The sequence below is a fragment of the Nycticebus coucang genome, chromosome 7 (assembly GCF_027406575.1).
Source record: "Nycticebus coucang isolate mNycCou1 chromosome 7, mNycCou1.pri, whole genome shotgun sequence".
In the NCBI taxonomy this organism is placed as follows: Eukaryota; Metazoa; Chordata; class Mammalia; order Primates; family Lorisidae; genus Nycticebus; species Nycticebus coucang.
The window spans coordinates 3,447,426-3,468,514 of NC_069786.1; the positions used below are offsets into that span (position 1 = coordinate 3,447,426).

General features: G+C 40.2%; 1 protein-coding gene across 2 annotated transcripts in view; it reads left to right on the forward strand.

The window, feature by feature from the left end:
- The window catches only part of CSMD1 (CUB and Sushi multiple domains 1), a 1,787,407-nt gene that overhangs the window by 1,161,649 nt on the left and 604,669 nt on the right, over positions 1-21,089 (forward strand). For both annotated transcript variants that reach the window (XM_053598050.1, XM_053598051.1), the window contains exon 7: positions 9,215-9,292. In XM_053598050.1, coding sequence (XP_053454025.1) covers positions 9,215-9,292 — 78 coding nt within the window. The remainder of the gene's footprint in view (positions 1-9,214; positions 9,293-21,089) is intronic.

The following is a 21,089-nucleotide window of genomic DNA, read 5'->3' on the forward strand; positions in this document are numbered from 1 at the left end:
AATATCTGATGCATGCACACTTACAATGGAAGCTGCCATGAAAGGAACCTTTAAAAAAAACCACAGCAATCATATTTAGACTTTATAGACCATGAGAGAACATTGGTAAGAGTTAGCCCAAAGAATAAGCCAAGAAATGCAATATTTTAAGTGAAATTAAAAATGAGATAGCTCTTTTTAACTACCAAGTTAGTAAGAATTTTCTTTTTATGTAATTTATTTCAAAATATTAAGGGGGTACACTTTTTATACATACATGCCTTGTATAATACTTAAGTCAGGGACTATTTCACCAGAGTAGTGTTCATTTTACCCAATAGGTATGTTTTTATCCCATCCTCCCCATTCTTCGTTCCCACTGCTGGATGTCTACCCAAAGGAAAAATTATCATTTTATAAAAAAGACACTGGAATGGCTATCACAGCACAATTCTCAATTGCAAAGTTGTAGAGCCAACTTTAGCTTCCATCCATTCACAAGTAGACAAAGAAAATGTTTGTGTGTGCCTGTACACACACACACACACACACACACACACACACACACTCAGCCCTAAAAGCATTTTCTTTTATCTACTAAAACTTAATGTTATCAAAGGTGCTTTAGTTAAAATATTCTTGTATATAACTAGTATGGTGAACTCGCACAACTTTTTAGAAATCAATTCAGCACAGTGGATAAATGGCCTAGACTAAAAAATCCTAATTCTTTCAATCAATTATCTGAAACTGAGGGGCGTGAGATGGGTGTTTGGTATTATATATAATTGCAAAAAGGGAGAAAAAAAAGTTACTCATGGTAATGTAATTACATAGATTATGACCAACCCATTAAAAGTAGTTTGGGAAAAAATGCTCAAAGAGTTCATAAAAGAAAATAAACATTAAGAATTTTAAAAAATATATTCTATAAATATCATATGCATGTGTCTACCTCCATAACCCTATCAACTCATCTGTAGGCACAACTAACATGTGGAATTGAAAATCAGTACGTAAAACTTCTCTGTGGTTATGTCCAGGTGAGGGCTTTATTCAGTTACTTTGTTTTCTTTATTATATTTAGTATTTCCGAAATTTTCTACAATTTTATATACTACTATGATCATAAATTTTATGAAAAATAAAAAACAATGCTGTGTAAAACAGTGTATATCTTTCATTACAGTAGGATTCATATCAATAGATATTTATTCCATGTGTAAGCACCACCATACCAATTCATTTTGACTTCTTAAATAAATGTTTAAATATTTGATTAATCAATTCTAAACTTAACAAATTGAGCACAATAGGAAGATTGGTTAGTGATACATGATTATTTAAGTATTACATCATAAAATGAAATAATAGGCTCTTTTTAAAAAGAAAAATTTTTAAATGTAAAATGTGGTTAAAATAAGGAGTGTAATTTATTAAGGATGCAACATTGCCTGTGATGCCTAGGCCATCAGGTTCTAGAATGAGGGTTCCCCAGGTTCAATAACAGCTCCACCACTTCAAGCTGTGCGACCTGTATTAAAGTATTTAACCCCTTTGTACCTCGATGTTTTTGTAAATGGCAGTAGTAATTATATAAATCTTTTTTTCTGTATTCTATTTTATTGTTTTACATTATTCAACTTAAGTTTTAGTAAATCATAACTGTATACACTTATGGGTACAATGTGATGATTTGATATACAATGTGGAATGCTTAAATCAAACTAACAGAACCATCACCTCACGTACTTATTTTTGTGGTAAGACATTTATAACACACCCTTAGTTGTTTTGAAATGTACCCTTGTATCGTGCACATTAGGGGAGATCCCACCAAATACCGTCCCTCCACTGGCCCTCTCCTCTCCCCTCCCCTTTCCCTTCTCTCCCTTCTTTTTTTCTGGATTGTCTTTGTGTTTTATCATTTGTATAAATGTGTGAGTGTTGATAGATTGGTTTCATAATAGTGTTGAGTACATTGGATACTTTTTTTTCATTTTTTGAGATATTTTGCTAAAAATAATATGTTCCAGCTCCATCCAGGTAAATATAAAAGATATAAAGTCTCCCTCTTTTATGGCTGCATAGTATTCCATGGTATCCATATACCATAATTTGTTTATCCATTCACTGGTTGATGGGCATTTAGGCCACTTCAGGACTTGGCTATTGTGAATTGGGCTGTAATACACAGTCTGGGGCACAGGTTGGTGGCTCACTGGGTACAAAAACTCAGGCCAGGTATCTGTAGCTTACAAGAGATTCAGCTTACCTCAAAACATAAAAAAAGACTCAGGGTGAAGGAATGGTCATCTATAATACAGACAAATGGAAATCACAATAAAGCAGGGGTTGCTAATTTATTTGCAGATACAATAGGATTTAAATCAACAAAGATAAGGAAAGGCAAGAATGGACACTCCATATTTCTCAAGGGAAACACTCAGCATAAAGAGATTGTAATAATTAACATTTATGTGCTCTACCTAAATGCTCCTCAATTTATAAAGAAAACCCTAATGGATATAACAGGGCAGTGATATCTTCCTGCACTATAACAGTTGGAGATTTTAACATCCCTTTGTCAGTTCTGTAGTAATAGTATAAATCTTATAACAATTTGGTGGAATTAAATATGGTGTATACTGAGTATTTTGCATTTTTAAAATTTGCAACTCTTATCAATGATGCAATAATGGAGTAATGGTAATGTTTTATTAGATGTTTACCATACTTCTATTAGATGCGTGATCAATGGAGTTTAGCTATATGGAATAAATATTAAAATTTCAGATGGCAACAGTCAGCCTGTGAACCAAGAAGGAATTAGGAGGAAAACTAAGACAGGGAAACTCAGGAAGCCCAGGAAGCTCAGGGCAGAAAGGGCTTTAAGGAGGACATAGTTGACCATATCCCAGTTAGGTGGAGAATGGAGAATGGTGTGTGTCACACTTTATGGGGGCAAGACATGATTGCAAGAGGGACTTTACCTAACAATTGCAATCAGTGTAACCTGGCGTATTGTACCCTCAATGAATACCCAACAATAAAAAAAAAAAAAAAGAAGCTGCAGCTGACCAGATTCAGGAGAGGCTCGGAAGAGATGGAAATAGAAACGGTTCTTTGAAGAACCTCCTTCCCTCCAGCCCACAGGACAGGAAAGAGACAGTACTAGTTGCAAGAGGAAGGTGGATGTGAAACACTTCTACTTATCACTTAGCATGCTTGTGTGCCTTTAAAAAATGTGATTGCTTTGTCTTAACTTATTTAGGTGGGAAAGGAACAATACCCTTGTATAATAATTGGGTTAATCAAGAAGAAAAGAAAAAAGTGATTATACACAAGAGGAAAAAATGACAGCCATGCTTTTGAGGTGATGAGTTTGGTGCAGATATTGAGGCTCATATTTTAGAAGGACATGGCCCCAGGCTCTTTGCTAAGAGCCGCAGTAAGACATATGTTTATATTAATGTCTGCTGCCTTTCAGTACAAACTATGCATTAATAATAAACAGAGAAAAAGAAGTTGAGTCAATACTTAGGAATTTAGTGACATTAACAATGTCTAATGGAAGTATGTTGATAAATAGATTTTTTAATTTCAATATGTATTTAAATTACAAGGTCATCTAAAAATTTGATGACTCTTCCTCAGTATAACACATAATAAAATTTTAATGAAGGAAAGTTAAACAATGAGGGTGTGTATATGTAACTACTAAGGAAGCAATTGAATATTTTAAATGCAATTCTAAATTCTAATATTCAAAAGCAATTCATAAAATATTGTGCTCCTAGATTAAAGAAAATGAAGTTCTAGAATAAGTGAGAGAATGTAAGCAATCCAAGCTCCTCAAGGTATATTACTCAAAAGATTAATTTTTCTCTTAAAAATGAAAACTACTGACAATAGTCTGAGATAATTCAAGAAAAGTATCATTTTTATTTTCCAATAATAAAGGAGACATAAAACTATCCAAAATACCCATAAGCCTTAAAAACATCTGAGTATAAGAATAACAACATAAATAATGAAGTTTTTAAAAAATAATATTTTCTGTGATAATACAAAATAAAAATACAAATACAAAACACTTAATACAGTGGTTCTCAACCTTCTTAATGCTACAGTGTGTTTTCCTTGTTAGTGGGTCATGATCCACAGGTTGAGAACCACTGACTTAATAGCTTATGGAATATAATTGCTTACTTATCAACTTTAATAGAAAGCTATTGATTACATAATTGTAAAACATATTAGGTTAGAGAACAAGAATGTTTCAAGAGCAAAAACATTTCTAACAAGAGAGTTCAATAGATTCATTTATATATCTTATATCCTTACATTTTATGCATTTATACTATTTAGTATATATTCCTAATTATTGGTAGCTAATCACTGACATTCTAAGAATTTTCAAGGATTATTCTATTATAACCATCAAGAATTTGAGGCTTTTGTTTGTTTGGGATTTTTTGTTTATTTTTACCATATACTTGTATATTTGTTGTGAGAACACTTAAAATTAACTACCAGTTTTCAAGTACAAGACACATGTTTACTCACTATAGTTCGTAAGTTATATGAGTATGTAGACACTATGACTTCATTCCTCCTAACAAAATTGTGTATCCTTTGACCCTCATCTCCTTTCGCCTGCCTCAGCCCCTGGTAACTACCATCTATTTGAAGTTGTTGAATCTGAATCACTGAGCAAAGTTAGCTATCATCTCAGCCACGTGAGACCAGGGAGACGCAGTCTCTAATTTTACCATGGACAGAATGCCGTCATCAGCCAACACCACAAAACTAAGGACAGAAAAAAACTAAAATAAGCTCAAAACAAAAACTGGGTAACTACTCTGAGAAAATGAAGCTTGAAGGCCCAGCGTCAAAGGTTGTGTTTTAGTAGGCCTGAGATTACACACAAGAGTTGGCATTTTTGTCAATCACAAGGGCTTTCTGGCATTCAGTGTAAGATTTGAGAATAAACAGCTAACACTTTAATTCACGGTAAAGTGTGAGTCATTGGAAGAATTTCTCTGAAATTCTGAAGTTCCAGTCCACTTTCTTTCCCCTCTCTCCTTTCTTTGCAAATGGAAATCTCCCTACCCAGCTCTGAGGAGGAGGAGGAGGAATCTGGATACAGGAAAAGAGGAGCCCCAGAGGGTTGAGGAGAGGAAAGATCCAGATACCGGTGGGTGGAGAACGCACAACTCACTCTTCCTTTCTGCACAGCACCTCCAGGAATCTAAGCTATCGAATAAGAGAACGTAATAACTTGAAACAAATTAGAACTCAGTGGAGCAGATGGTCTACAGCAGTATAATACCACCTTACTGAAAAATAATAAATATATAAATAACAGTATCCTAGTTGGAAATTTAGCTTTACGGAGCTTCCAACACTCATTTGCAAACTTAAGGAATTTCTTCGCTCGTCGGCTCTTCGAGACGTCCTGTGTACTCAGACACCTTCATCACACCCCGAAGGCTACTCAGTTTTACTTTTTATTTTCTGGGTGGATTGAGTTTTGTTTGTTTTATCTTGGGTAACATTTGCTTTGAATTTTATGTTCTTTATTATCTCCCATCGATTCTCCTGTTCATTATTTATTGTGCATTCGTCTCCTCTCTCCTGAGTGACTTCAAGGTAAAGTTAGTTCAGTGCCAGGCAGTGGGGAGATGGCAGACACACACCATAGCATTCACCGTTTCAAATGAAAACATGATCCTGGGGGATCTGACGGGGAGACACGAGCTGCAGCCGGCGGGATTGCGGCAGCAGGAGCAGGTTCCAGATTTCCTTTTCCTTTTCCTACTTTGTTTGTCACCACAGCACAGAGATAAGAATGAGGAGTCAGTAGAGAAAAGAAGAAATATAATGGGTGGCTGTGGGTGGGTGCTGAGCAAATTGGTCTCTGAGTCTAATTTGGTGTATAGGACGTTCATAAGGGCTCCTTTGAGCTTCCCTCCTGAGGAAGAAGGTCCTCAGAGCCTCAGCCACCACAGGGTGCCACACACCAAAGTCCCAGTCCCAGTGGCCTCTCCTTGGGCTTCCATGTCCTACTATCTATTTTCTTGTCACAAAATGCCTCCCTCCCTGGATGAGGGAGCTGTCTGCAGCCGAGCGCTGTCTGCACAGCCCTTCCTTGGAGGGGATTTGATTGCCCCAACTCTTGTCCTCCACTTGAGAGTAGAGTCAACACCAAGAGCCTCCTGATGGTTTCTTTGAGCCAGGCGGCTGCCTGGACTTACTTGCTCGTTCCCAAGCCATGCTGGTGGGAGGAAGACTCCAAAGTTTGTGAGTTCCCTCCACACTCATTTCTCCCTGATGCCTAGTAAAATACACAGGGCAAGTGCGTACCTTAGACTTTTCTGGGATGCCATAAAAAATACCTTAGACTGGTGATTTACAAATAATTGAAATTTGTGTCTCCTAGTTGTGGAAATTTGGAGGTATCCAAGGTCAAGACACCTGCAGATTCAGTGAGGGCTGCTCCCTGCTTCAGAGATGATGTCTCTGGCTGGGTGCCCATTTGGCAGAAGGTGGCAGGGAAACCCCTTCAACTTCTCTTATCAGCACAATATCCCTATTTATGAGAGCAGCACCCTTGTGACCTATCGCTTCGTAAAGGCCCTACCTCTTCATCCCTTCACATTAGGTAGGAGCCAAGGCATCCTCATTCCTACATCAGAGGTCTGTTATGGGAGGGTGGTAGATGCCCCCCCAAAACACAAACCATCACAGAACATTTACCAAGAAGATGTAAGATGAGGTGTGGGATGGGGGCTCTGAGGGGTGGATCCAGAAGCACCATCCCTGGGCATGTCGGAACATTCAGTGGCCACAGGAAGGAGACAGTGGAGAGGGAGTGAGGACTGGGTGACAGCCATGAAGGGAGGATCGAATGCTCATGACATCAGTGACTGAGGACAGTACCAAAGGACAGTGCAGCCGTCTGAATGTCAGAGACGTGAAAATACTACCACACAGGGCCGTGCGTGGGCCTAAGATGGTGCATTAATTGTCTCTAAACCTTACCCAGTCTTCCTGTCCCTGGATGATGGTGTTAGTTGGCTTCTCCAGAGAAAGCAAGCAGCTGGTGTGTGTGTGTGTGTGTGCGTGTGTACACATACATGTGCTGTGTGCATCTATCATGTAGATTTATACATGCCAACATTCCACCTTGAGCAATATAGGTTTGAAATGCATGGCTCTGCTTAGGCATGAATGTTTGGAAATAAATATATTGAAAGAGTTTTTGAAGATTTGGGACAATTGAAACAAAACAGATGAACCACAAACCCTAGAAATACATACATACATATATATATATATATATATATATACACACATATATATATATACACACATATATATATATATATAAATTTGGAAAAAGTTGGGCGTGTCATGAACACATAAAATACATGTCTAATAGATACCAGTCTATTTACATGTTAAACAATGATGTATGTTATCGGTGAGGTCTCCGGTAACTTAGTTGTTAATTCTATGGGGAATCAAAAGTTACACATGGATTTTCACCTGTGTGGGGGTGGGGGAAGAGGCAGAGGACAGTGTCCCTAATCCCCATATTGTACAAGAGACAAAGGTATACCTTTGTATGTATAAATCTCTTTCCTTGAATGTGTAAATACCAAGAGACTTACAAGGAAGTGGCTCATATATTTATGGGACTGACAGTACCCAAGGAGCTCAGGGAGTGAGTTGGCAAGCCGGAGGGAGGTCTGGGCGGAGGGCTTGAGTTCTAGATCAAGCTCCTCTGGCAGGCAGAGGACTCTCTCCCTCAGGGAAGGGTCAGGACTTCACTGGTCAAGGCCCACCCACAGTGTGAGGAGTCTTCTGCTCCCCAGGCTGCTGCTTTAAATACCAGACTAGGCTGGGCACAGCTGTAATCCTGGAACTCTGGGATGCCAAAACAGGTAGATTGCTTGAGCTTAGGAGTTCAAGACCAGCCTGAGCAAGAGTGAGACCCTGTCTCTATTAAAAATAGAAAAACTAGCTAGGTGTTATAGTAGACACCTATTGTCCCAGCTACTCAGGAGGCTGAGGCAAGAGGGTTACTCAAGCCCAGGTGTTTGAGCTTACTATAAGCTATGATGACACCGTACTCTACCCAGGGTGACAGAGTTAGACTCTGTCTCAAAAAAATAAAATAATAACAATAAATGCCAGACTAACATTCTCACAGACACATCTAGAATAACGTTTGACCAAGTGTCAAGGGAGCTTCTTGCCCAGTCAATTTTATACACAGAGCTAAGCATCTCACCCATTTTACAGATATATTAGCAGATACAGAGTTAAATATTTTACCCACCCCATGTAGCCACCAAGTTGTGAGCAAAGGACGTGTGTCCACATCTGCCTGCTGCCACCTGCTCTCAATCCGATCCCATCTGTGACATCGGACATGTCTCAGTCGGGCACTTAGTGAGTCCATGTGTGAGATTTTTCTTAGAGGATCAGATTACTATCTATTTTCTTTTCACAAAATGCCTCTCCCTCCTTTTTTTGTAAAAGTAAGAAGAAAAGGGTTTCCTACAATGTTAATGCAGGAACCTATATAAATCTGAGAACTGTAACACCAACACCCGTGCCTTCTGCACTGCCCACGGTGGCCTGGAGGACGGTCGTCACCACCCGTGCCTTCTGCACTGCCCGTGTGGTGGCCTGCAGGACCGTGGCCTAACACTTTCTCTACCACACTTAGACCTCATCTTCCCTTCCATGAGATTTGCCGAGCAGTAAGGGACGTCATGACTTTATGAATAAATGAATGAGCAACTGGTATTTTTGTCTAAACTTTTCATGAGTATAGCAAATTTAGAAAATGCTATATTCACCATGCATAAATTGAAAGAAGGATCCACCGAACACTTTGGTGAAATGATAATGATTTGTAGACTCTGCCACTTCTGGCCGTGAACAGGGTTGCCTGTGCGAGGTAAATGGCAGCACCCCTTATTTTCAGCTTCTGACACTGTTAGTATCATCACATACGATCTTGCTGCCTGATAGCCTCGTATTAATTATTCACAAGCTCTTTGGCCTCACTAACCTTTGCATCATTAACCTTCTAGAACATGTCCCATTTTCAGGGATTGGCGAGAGAGCAATTATGATGGGAAACACGATAAAGATAAAACATTGTTTTACGATCTCCGAATTTCACCTACTAATGGCTTTATTTTGTTTCTTGCAGTGAAAAAGGCAATCGAATTGAAGTCGAGAGGTGTCAAGATGTTACCCAGCAAGGACGGCAGCCACAAGAACTCTGTCTGTGAGTTCCCTTTCTCTCTGTATGAGGATCCAGGTGTTGGTTGACGGAGGAGCAGGGGAGAGAATGGGGCAGTTAAGGAGAAGCAATTCCATAAACTGCTTTCCCATTTCATTACGTTCTTCTATTGTACGAGCAAAAGTATTTTCTTGCCGAAAGAACAGGCCCTGACTGACTGACACTCTTGGTTAGGGGCGTCAGGGAGATTCTACCCACCAAACATATCTCAAATCTGTCTTCACTCTCTGCCCTCCTGTGTCCTTGTCTGAGGCTGGACCTTCCAGACACCTCTCTTAAGTAAATGTCACACGGTTGGGCATTTTGAGGCCAGTGTGTCTCCATTCTGACATACACTCGCCATACACACACAGGCTTATCTTTGGAAAACAGGAGTCTGGGCTTATCATTTGTCTGTGAAAATGTTCTCAGTCATCTGCGGTTGCAAAATGCAATGGCTTGTGGCAATGTCTGTTCCCGAAGAGAAGAAACACTCTGAAGACTAGGCCTTGCTGATGGCTCTTGCACGTGCCCAGCACACAGTGGGACTCACCCGCAGCAGTGGGGTGCACAGAGGCATCCCTCTAGCTACTGCTCCTGAGATATGCAGGGTCTGTGGACACAGCACAGGGGCTGACGTCCGACGTGGTCCTTTCTCTGCCTCATGCTCTTTCTAGGGCTTGCTACTGGCTGGGGCGCCTTCTCTGCGCACCCCTAGTAACTTGGTGTTCTCACTGCCCCACATGGTGGGTGCGGCTTACCTGGCGTTTAGGATCTGCAGGTTTCATTCATTTCCCCCCTGGCCAGCAGCTGGTGGCGGTGCAAGGACTGAGATGAACACCCGAGTGTCCCAAGGTCAGCTGACTCTGTTTTCATCTGCGTGCTGTGGTGGGTTTCCACAGGACTGAAAAATATTCCATTAAAACATATAAGTAGGTACAAATGATAATAAGCTTTTGAAAATACACCGTGCCCTGACCTACTTCTGCTTTCTCACCGTCACTAATTTAGGGCTTCCTGCTGACTGCCCAGGTGCCAACAGACCTTGGCCTGTACGGTGGCCCTGTTCTGTGGCACTGCGGACAGAGAGGTAGACTCCGGGGGTACAGCCTGCAGACATGGGCAGAATGCACCAAACTCTGGTGCCGAGTCTGGTGATTCAGCCCTTATCCCTCCAAACGGTCAATCTGTAAATGTTTTACTTGTATTTTCTATGTAATAGTCATGGCCAGTAACCTTCAAATGAAATTAGACGAAAAAAGAATGAACACAGTCAAAGAAGAAAATAAGTGAAGGGAAGAGGAAGAAAGAGATTTTTCTTTTTAAACAAAATTTTAGTATTTTGTTATCATTCACTTTGAATCCAGAATGTTCTATATTGTAAGAGACATAATACTTACAATAATTTTGCAATTGATTTCTTTTTGTGATTAAAATCCCTGCAGAAATTATCTAAATCTCAACGCAGAACTGCAGGTACATACCAGGTGAAGCTCTTACATTAAATCAATGTGAAGTCCAATATCAGATCAGCTGGATGTCACGTTTAAGTGCTGAGTAGAGGAAAGCACATAGGATTTGACGTGAGACAGGAAAGGACTCCACAGCTGTCTACGTCAGGGCCTCATTCAAGTCTCATCCCTTGAAAAATTAATATAGTAATTATTTTTATGGGGTTGTCATGCAGATAAACTATGATATCTATAAATTGTGTGTTCCGGCATAAGACATGTGGCCGGTGCTCTGCAAACCATACCTGTTAGCAGCTGTTACATCTATAATAAGGAGGAAAAGAGCAAAAAATCTAAGTAGTAAGTTTACCAAGAGTTGAAATGGCACAGAGGTTCTGCTTGTGGGTAGAGGGAGATCAGGCAGGTGAAGGTACCTTCTAGTATCCCAGGCCACCCAGGACACGTTCCCCAGCACTGGGGTGCACTCCGGCTGACGAGAGGGGCCGTCTTCTCCTCCAGTCTCTCACCCATCCTGGCCATGGGAAGACGCTGCACGTGGAAGTCCTGTACATTCCTTACAGGGGACTTGCCACAGAGATTCCCATTGCCGGAATTCCTGTCTAATTGTGAGTGTAGAGCTGGGGAGACGCTGGTCCCCTCAGTGGGGACTCCCTCTTTTCCAGGCCGTTCAGTGAACTTGAGTCCCCACCCTCTACTTCATCCCAAGACCTGGGTTTCCCTTCCAGCCCACAGTCCCTGACATTACATCTGAATGTATAAGTCTCTTCTGCACAGATTATGTAATTCTTCTGATGAGGAGTTTTGTTCTGGATATGACAGAAATTTCATAGAAAATGTCCGGTGTGGGTGTGGTGGCCACTGTCAGCGGCGGCCACACAGCCCCCTCTGTCCGTCTCTGACTTAGGGGTTCTCATCCTATAAGCTTCACTTTTTCTGTGTCTGGGTCTTGGCTCTTTCTGAGCCTCCTCACAGAGGGAACTGGCAGTGTCTTCCAGGGCAGAGTCACAGTGCAGGGCAGAGCTTTCCTCTGGGTCTGGCTCTTGTTCTGTGAGTGGGGAGCACAGATGTGAGATCAGGGCCACATCCCAGCAAAGCCCCCGCAAAATGGCTGCTCGGCAGAGCCCTCACCCTCTGGATTTCAGGACTGATTTTGTCTCTTGTTGCTGGCAGCCGAAAAGTGGCCACCGATCAGCTGTCACTAATTTCCAGGCTATTGCCCAGCTGCACTGGGACCCCCAGACTCGGCCTCACGTAGACGGTGCTTTGTAAGATCTTGCTGTGCTCATCTCTTTCTCGCCAGGCCCCTCCCTATTAAGAGTGATAGAAAATGTGCAAGATTTTGGTGAACCACAGAGGACTCATTCTACCCAAGGTTCTGTATGTTTAACAAAAAACCACTGGACAAGGCCAGATGCCCAGGCCCTGGACTGGGTGGACCCACCCCTGTCCTTTCTAGGTAACTCCCCGCCCCACTGTTGTGGGCATCAGTGCTGAGTCTGGGTTGGCACAGGAAGAGAGGGAGGCAGAGAACAGAAGTTGCCCACGCCTGCAGAAAATTACAGTTTGATGATGGGACAAAGCTGTCAAAACAATAATTGACAAAGTTAAGTACACATATGAGGCTAGTACCTGGGCCATAGATAAAAACAAACTCCCCACTGTTTCACATGCCCCTGTCTGGATGTACCTCATAGTCCTGGGGGCCACCTTTACTCAGAGCCTCCCTGGCTGGGCCAGTTTGGATTTTTGTCCTAGATCTCCCTTGATTTACTTTTGGTCCAAGGTGAGCCCCAGGAGGGTCGAGGCCAGCTCTGGGGAAGCATTCCCCATCTGCCGTGCCCCAAGGATTACACACTCTGCCTCCTCATCCTCTGACAGCCCAAACTGACACATGTTTAGCAAACATATATTGATTTAATGAAGGAACAAACAAAAGACATGGGAAAGAATCGCTGTGTTCAAAGGAAAAAAGCCTTTGGATTTCCTCACTGTGCCTCTCAGTCAGATGATTCTTTTGTGAAGTTTGTACATCCGTGGCTTTAGATAGCCTGGATTTCCTGTTACCAATGAACCCTTTGTAATTCATTTCATTATTACCATGGGTAAACCTGACCTCATAGTGCAGAGGGAGGGAACCTAGGGAAGTATTTCAACACTTCTGTATAAAGAGGGCAATTCTCTGCATTAACCCTTAGGATGGGAAGATTTATAAGTTCTTTTTTTCTTCATTTCATAATCAACAATGTCTTCAGAAAAAAAACGAAGATAATTAAGTTATTAAATCATTATAGTACTCTACATTTCTAATTATTTTAAACTTCAAAAAATTGCAATGTAGATGGGCAACATTATGCCACAGAAAGAGCATTGGGAATAAACTTAATAAATCCCCCATCCCCAACTTTCTTTGCATCTGCTGAGTGGTGGTGGGGGGCTAGTACTTCTGTGATTAGATTATTTCAAGATCACGAGATTATGAAATTGCCATTACACATTCTTTAATGACGGTAAAAGTAGATGTAGTTTCTGGTCCTCTCTTCTGAGCGTTGTTCTTGGCAGAATCCAATTTTATCAACTCTCGGTGTGAGGATTACAGACTAGATAATCTGTGAGTGCTCTCCTAACTGCAGAATATAGACATTTGTAGGGAAGAGGATATATAAAAGCCCTGGTTATTTGTGAGCTAGAGATTTTCCCCTCCCATGTAAAGATGAGCGACTTCATTGATTACACAGTGACGTGCTGTGACCCGCCAGGTGAACTGATATCAATGCTGATTATTGAGCACATGTGGCTGTTATGGTTCATGGCCAAGCAGGATGGGGTGGTTGATACACAATCATTATTTAATGTAAACCTGAATTTTTTAAATTAGGAAAAAATGAACACTATAATGCTTTGTCTTATAAACTCTTGGGAAAAATAACAACAGGGCATTATGAAATAAATGCCCCTAAATTCTCCTATATTCAACCACAAACACATACTTTCCCTCTCTTTGTTTCTAAGGGCAATCAATTTTTTCCTGCCTTGAAAAAGGACCCGAAGCAAAACAGAATAGTATTCCTTCCGAGTTTCCAAACAGACAGTCCTGTTAATGAGAAGCAATCGATCGAGTATTGTCTGTTATACGGGTGCAGGCAGGGTCCATTTTCTACTGACTTTTCTTTTGGCTCATGCATAATTATTTGGAAGGGCAGATTTTGAAACTTGTAGCTCTATTTTTAGAGCCCTACTGCAAAATTATGTCTTAACTACTTTATACAATCAATGAAGTCATCGTAACTACAGGTTGTTTGAATTTTGAATTATCGTTTTAAAATGGCAACATTGCTTAATCTGTTTTCTGAAATGTATCATTATAAAATATGTTTCCACTGGCCTGGGGCATGCTCTCTTTATCCACTTACCATTATAATTGTTGTATTCATAGTTTTAGTTATTTAAGTTTGGAATAATTTATGAGCAAGCAAAATATACTACTGGGTAACATTCTCTTTGTGTTTAAATTCTAATGTGCTTTTAAAAAATAAGAAAGGTTTAGTTTTTTGATGTCTTTCGTAGTTCTTTGCCCTCACATCAGCCTTAAGTTCAGCACCCTAATCACACGTGGGGAGGTTTGGCCCAGGGAAAGATGCCAGCATTGATCCTTGCTCTGAGGTCTGAGGAAGCTAAGAGAAAGGGAAAAGAAGCCATGAATTTTCATTAATAGGGTCACGATGAGAACATTTTAAAAGGCAAAATACCCCAATGTTTTGCATGTTTTAGAAAGTTGTCCCTCTTTACGTAACAGTTGCAATCAGTGTAACCTGGCTTATTGTACCCTCAATGAACCCCCAACAACAAAAAAATAATAATAATAAAATAAAAAAAAAACCTTTGCATTTACCTATGCAAAAAACAAAAAAAAAAAAGAAAGAAAGTTGTCCCTGTGTGACCCACTTCCAACATCGAATGAGGCAGATAGATTTATAGTCACAGACTTCTCTACTGAGCCCCAGACCTGGGTTTCCACCTGCCAGGATTCTCACCCTGTGTCTGACAGGCACCCCATGTACTCTCACCCATCTAAGACACAGCCCACTGCTCCCCACCGGTCATTTCCTGGAACTTCAAGCCACCTCTATCTCCAGCCCGCCAGCCAGCCCTGCCCTGTCCCAAAAGGTATCCAAACCCAGCTTTTCCTATACATGTAACCCACCTTTGCCCCTTACCTGCTCTGGACATCCACCTGGTCCCTGCACACCACCCTCACCTCTCCCTATACTGGACATCCACCTGAACCCCTGCAAGCCACCTTTGCCCCTCCCCTGTACTAGACGTCTACCTGGTCCCCCTCTGTTTGTGTCCCCTGTAGCCAGTGGGATCTTGGTGCAGCATCCCTGGAGTGACATCATTTCTCCTCTCCACACCTTTCAAGGTTGCCCACTGCAGCCAAAATAAAACCACATTCCTTGTGAAGACCCACAGGAACGCCTTTCCTCCCCCGTCGTCTCCGACTCTTCTTGCTCTTGGGCATCACTTTCTGATCTGTTTCCTAAGGATATAAAGCCCACGCCCACTCAGGACCTTTGCTCTTCTCCCCGCTCAGTCTGAAATGAGCTTCCTTCCAGGGATTTCTTAAAATTTACCTCCATGGGCTCTCACTGGTCACTACCTACAATCCACACGCCCTGCCCAGCCTCAGTTTCTCCTGCCAGCTGTTCTATGTGTGTTTACTTGTTGTAATGTGCCCTGTGTGGCAGCTCTGTGTAGTACGCACAATCTCACTCCCTGTCTCCTTCCACCCCAGCAGAACGTCAGCCACATGAGTGTAGATGAGTTTTTGTCTGCTTTGCTCTCTATTCTCCTCCAAGAGACTCGGAAGAGTCCCAGGAACACAGCAGATGTTCAATGGGTTTCTTTCCACTGTGAGGAGGGACAAGGCCCTGTGGGTTGCGAAGGAGCGTGAGAAGAGGGTGCGCCTATTCCCCTCAATTAGATCCTCTTATCTCAGTTTTATTCATGCATCCAACAGTCACATGCTGAGGAAAGTTCAGGAGCTGTCATGAAGATGATAAACCTGCATTACTTCCTTAGAAGAAATTACAGCATGCTGGGGTTTCAGATAACAGGCAAACACTTGTCAGATAATTGTAAATACGGGTCACACACCGTGTGCTGTCATAAAGGCAGCAACGTCTGTTGATGATTGAATAAAACTGGAAATTTGTAATTCTTTCAGAATATTAATAGAACAGCCCATCAAACATAGTGACCCATAGAAATAGGGAAGGGGAGTCCATGCGAGGCATGTTGTGAAGTGCTGTCCGTGAGGCTCGCCTGGGGCTGGAATGTTCTTGGCCTGGAAGAGCGCAAGGCCCTGGTTGAGAGAAGATTGTGTCTGTCGTTTCATGGAAACCACATGTATTCAATGAAACAAGTATGAATAATTAATTTGTCAATGTCAAGAAAACTCAGTAATCTTAGAATTATCAAACTGCATGGAAGAAAACATTGAAACTATGAGAAATTACTTTGTTTCAAGTTTCCGTCAAGAGGTGGTGGCAGTCAGTAATGAAACCTTATCATCCATCTGTGTTCTGTGCCCTAGTCATTTGGAAAACACTCTTCATATCCTAATCTTCCTTCACAGTGCTGCTGAAAGAGTATATATATATATATATATATTTTTTTTTTATCATTGTTAAATCATAGTTGTGTACATTAGTGCAATCAAGGGGTACAATGTGCTGGTTTCATATACAATCTGTAGTATTCTCATCAAACTGTTCAACGTAGCCTTCATGGCATTTTCTTAGTTATTGTATGTAGACATTTGTATTCTGCCTTTAGAAAGTTTTGCCTGTACCCGTTCTAAGATGCACCGCAGATGTGGCCCCACCTATTACCCTCCCTCCACTGTAACCTCCCCCCTCCCTTCCCCTTCCTTGGCCCTTTCCTCATAGTCTTGTGCTATATTTGGGTTATAGCCTTCATGTGAAAGCTATAAATTAGCTTCATAGTAGGGCTGAGTACATTGGATACTTTTTCTTCCATTCTTGAGATACTTTGCTAAGAAGAATATGTTCCAGCTCCATCCATGTAAACATGAAAGAGGTAAAGTCTCCATCTTTCTTTAAGGCTGCATAATATTCCATGGTGTACATGTACCACAATTTGCTAGTCCATTCATGGGTTGATGGGCACTTGGGTTTCTTCCATGACTTAGCAATTATGAATTGGGCTGCAATAAACATTCTGGTACAGATATCTTTGTTATATTGTGATTTTTGGTCTTCTGGGTGTATACCTAGTAAAGGAATTATGGGATTGAATGGCAGGTCTATTTTTAGGTCTCTAAGTATTCTCCAAACATCCTTCCAAAAGGAACATGGGCATTCCCACCAGCAGTGTAGAAGTGTGCCCTTTTCTCCACATCTACGCCAACATCTCTGGTTTTGGGATTTTATTATGTGGGCTACTCTTACTGGGGTTAAGTGATATCTCAAAGTAGTTTTGATTTGCATTTATCTGATGATTAAGGACAATGAGCTTTTTTTCATGTGTTTGTAGATCATGCGCCCATCTTCTTTAGAGAAGTTTCTCTTCAAGTCCCTTGCCGACCATGAGATGGGATCACTTGTTCTTTTCTTGCTAATACGTTTGAGTTCTCTGTGGTTTCTGGTTATTAAACCTTTATTGGAAGTATAACCTACAAATATTTTCTCCCATTTTGAAGGCTGTCTGATTGCTTTACTTACTATGTTCTTGGCTATGCAGAAGCTTTTTAGTTTGATCAGATCCCAATAGTATATTTTTGGTGTTGCTTCAATTACCCAGGGAGACCTCCTCATAAAATACTCACCCAGGCCAATTCCTTCAAGGGTTTTCCCTGCATTTTCTTCAAGTATTTTTATAGTTTCATGTTTTAAGTTTAAATCTTTTATCCAGTGAGAGTCTATCTTAGTTAATGGTGAAAGGTGTGGGTCCAGTTTCAATCTTTTACAGATCGCCAGCCAGTTCACCCAGCACCATTTGTTAAATAGGGAATCTTTTCCCCACTGAATGTTTTTAATTGGCTTGTCAAAGATCAAATAACGGTAAGTAGCTGTATTCATCTCTTGGTTCTCTATTCTGTTCCAGACATCTACTTCTCTGTTTTTGTGCCAGTACCATGCTGTTTTGATCAATATAGATTTATAGTATAGTCTCAGGTCTTGTAGCGTGAGTCCTCCTGCTTTGTTTTTATTTCTGAATAATATTTTGGCTATTCGAGGTTTTTTCTAATTCCATATAAAACAAAGTATTATTTTTTCAAGATCTTCATAATAATGGAGTTTTAATGGGAATTGCATTAAAATTATATATTGCTTTGGGTAGTATAGACATTTTAATGATGTTGATTCTTCCCAGCCATGAGCATGGTATGTTTTTCCATTTGTTAACATCTTCAGCTGTTTCTTTTCTTACAGTTTCATAGTTCTCTTTATAGAGATCTTTCACGTCCTTTGTTAGATAAACTCCCAAATATTTCATCTTCTTTGGCACTACTGTGAAAGGAACAGAGTCCTTGACTGTTTTTTTGGCTTGGTTATTGTTGATATATATAAAGGCTACCAATTTATGGGTGTTGATTTTTTTTTTTTTTTAGTTTTTTTTTATTGTTGGGGATTCATTGAGGGTACAATAAGCCAGGTTGCACTGATTGCAATTGTTAGGTAAAGTCCCTCTTGCAATCATGTCTTGCCCCCACAAAGTGTAACACACACCAAGGCCCTACCCACCTCCCTCCTTCCCTCTTTCTGTTCCCTCCCCATAACTATAATTGTCATTAATTGTCCTCATATCAAAATTGAGTACATAGGATTCATGCTTCTCCATTCTTGGTGTTGATTTTGTAGCCTGAGACATTGCTGTATTCCTTGATCACTTCTTGAAGTATTTTAGTAGAATCCCTAGTGTTTTCCAGATATACCATCATGTCATCTGCGAAGAGTGAAAGTTTGATCTCTTCTGAACCGATGTGGATGCCCTTGATAGCCTTTTCTTTCCTAATTGCAGTGGCTAAAACTTCCATTACAAGTTAAAGAGCAATGGACACAATGGGCAACCTTGCCTGATTCCTGATATAAGTGGAAATGATTTCAGTTTAACTCCATTCAATACGATATTGGCTGTGGGTTTGCCCTAGATGGCCTCTATTAGTTTAAGAAATGTCCCTTCTATACCGATTTTCTTAAGTGCGTGATCATGAAGGGATGCTGCATATTATCAAAAGCCTTTTCTGCATCAATTGAGAGAATCATATGGTCTTTATTTTTTAGTTTGTTTGTGTGCTGAATTACATTTATAGATTTACGTCTATTGAACCAGTCTTGAGACCCTGGGATAAATCCCACTTGGTCATGGTGTATAATTTTTTTGATGTGTTGTTCGATTCTGTTTGTTATCTTATTGAGTATTTTAGCATTAAAATTCATTAGTGATATCGGTCTATAATTTTCTTTTCTTGTTGGGTCTTTCCCTGGTTTAGGAATCAAGGTGATGTTTGCTTCTTAGAATGTGTTGGGTAGTATTCCATCTTTTTCTATATTTTGGGAGAGGTTTAGTAATATAGGTACTAGTTCTTCTTTAAAGGTTTAGTAGAATTCTGATGTAAAGCCATCTGGTCCTGGGCTTTTCTTTTTAGGGAGATTTTGTATAGTTGATGCGATTTCAAGAACTTGATATAGGCCTATTCAACATTTCTACTTTGTTCTGGCTAAGTCTTGGTAGGTGGCCTACTTCCAAATATTGGTCAATTTCTTCCAGGTTTTCATATTTCTGAGAGTAAAGTTTCTTGTAATATTCGTTAAGGATTTTTTGATTTTCTGAGGGGTCTGTTATTATTTCATCTTTACCATTTCTGATTGATGAATTAGAGATTTTACCCTTTTTTTCCTGGTTAGGTTGGCCAAAGTTTTATCTATTTTATTGATCTTTTCAAAAAACCAACTTTTGGATTTATTGATCTGCTGTATAATTCTTTTGTTTTCAATTTCATTTAATTCTGCTCTGATTTTGGTTATTTCTTTTCTTCTGCTTGGTTTGGGGTTGGAATGTTCTTCCTTCTCCAGTTGCTTGAGTTGTCCCATTAAGTTATTAACTTCCTCTCTTTCCATTTTTTTGAGGAAAGTTAGCATTGCTATAAATTTCCCTCTTTGGACTGCCTTTGCAGTATCCCAAAGATTCTGATAATTCGTGCCTTCATCGTTTTTTTTTGTTCCAAAAATTTGGTGTTTTTCTTCTTAATCTCAACTATAACCCATCTGTCCTACAGCATAAGGTTATTTAGCTTCCATGTTTTGTATGGGTATCCAAATTCCTGTTGTTATTGAGTTTAACTTTTATTCCACGATGGTCTGAGAAGATGCAAGGAATAATTCTATTTTTTTAAATTTGCTGAGGTTAGATTTGTGGCCTAGGATATGGTTGATTTTGGAGTATGTTCCATGGGCTGATGAGAAGAATGTGTATTCAATTTTGTTGGTATGAAATATTCTGTAGATGTCAGTTAAGTCTAGATATTGAATGGTTAAGTTTAAATCTATAATTTCATTGCTTAGCTTCTTTTGGAGGATCTGTCCAGGACTGCTAAAGGGGTGTTAAAATCTCCAACTACTATGGAACTGGAGGAAATCAAGTTGCTCATGTCTGTTAGAGTTTCTCTTATAAATTGAGTTGCATTCTGGTTGGGTACATAAATATTAATAATTGAAATCTCATCATATTGAGTATTACCTTTACCAAATATGAAGTGTCCATCCTTATCCTTTCTTATTTTGGTTGGTTTAAAGCTTATTGCATCTGCAAATAGGATTGCAATGCCTCCTTTTTTCTACTTTCCATTTGCCTGGAGTATAGATGACCATCCCTTCACCTTGAGTCTATATTTGTCTTTTAATGTAAGATGAGATTCTTATATGCAGCATATATCTAGAGTGAGTTTTTGTATCCAGTCAGCCAACCTGTGCCTCTTTAGAGGACAATTTAAACCAATCACATTAATTGAGACTATTGATAAGCCTTTTGAGAATCTGGTGGACATTTTTAATCATTTTGGGACTGTGGAAGTTGGAATTTGATCAAAATTTTGTGGGTGGGTTTACTTCTGTGGTGGAGGATTACACTGGTCTTTATGGAGGATAGGTCTGAGAACATCCTGGAGAGCTGTGGCAAATGTCTTCAACATGTTAATGTCATTAAAGTATTAAATTTCTCCATCATAAATGAAACTCAGTTTAGCTGGGTACAGAATCCTGAGTTGAAAGTTATTTTGTTTTAGGTGATTCAAATTTGATGACCATCCT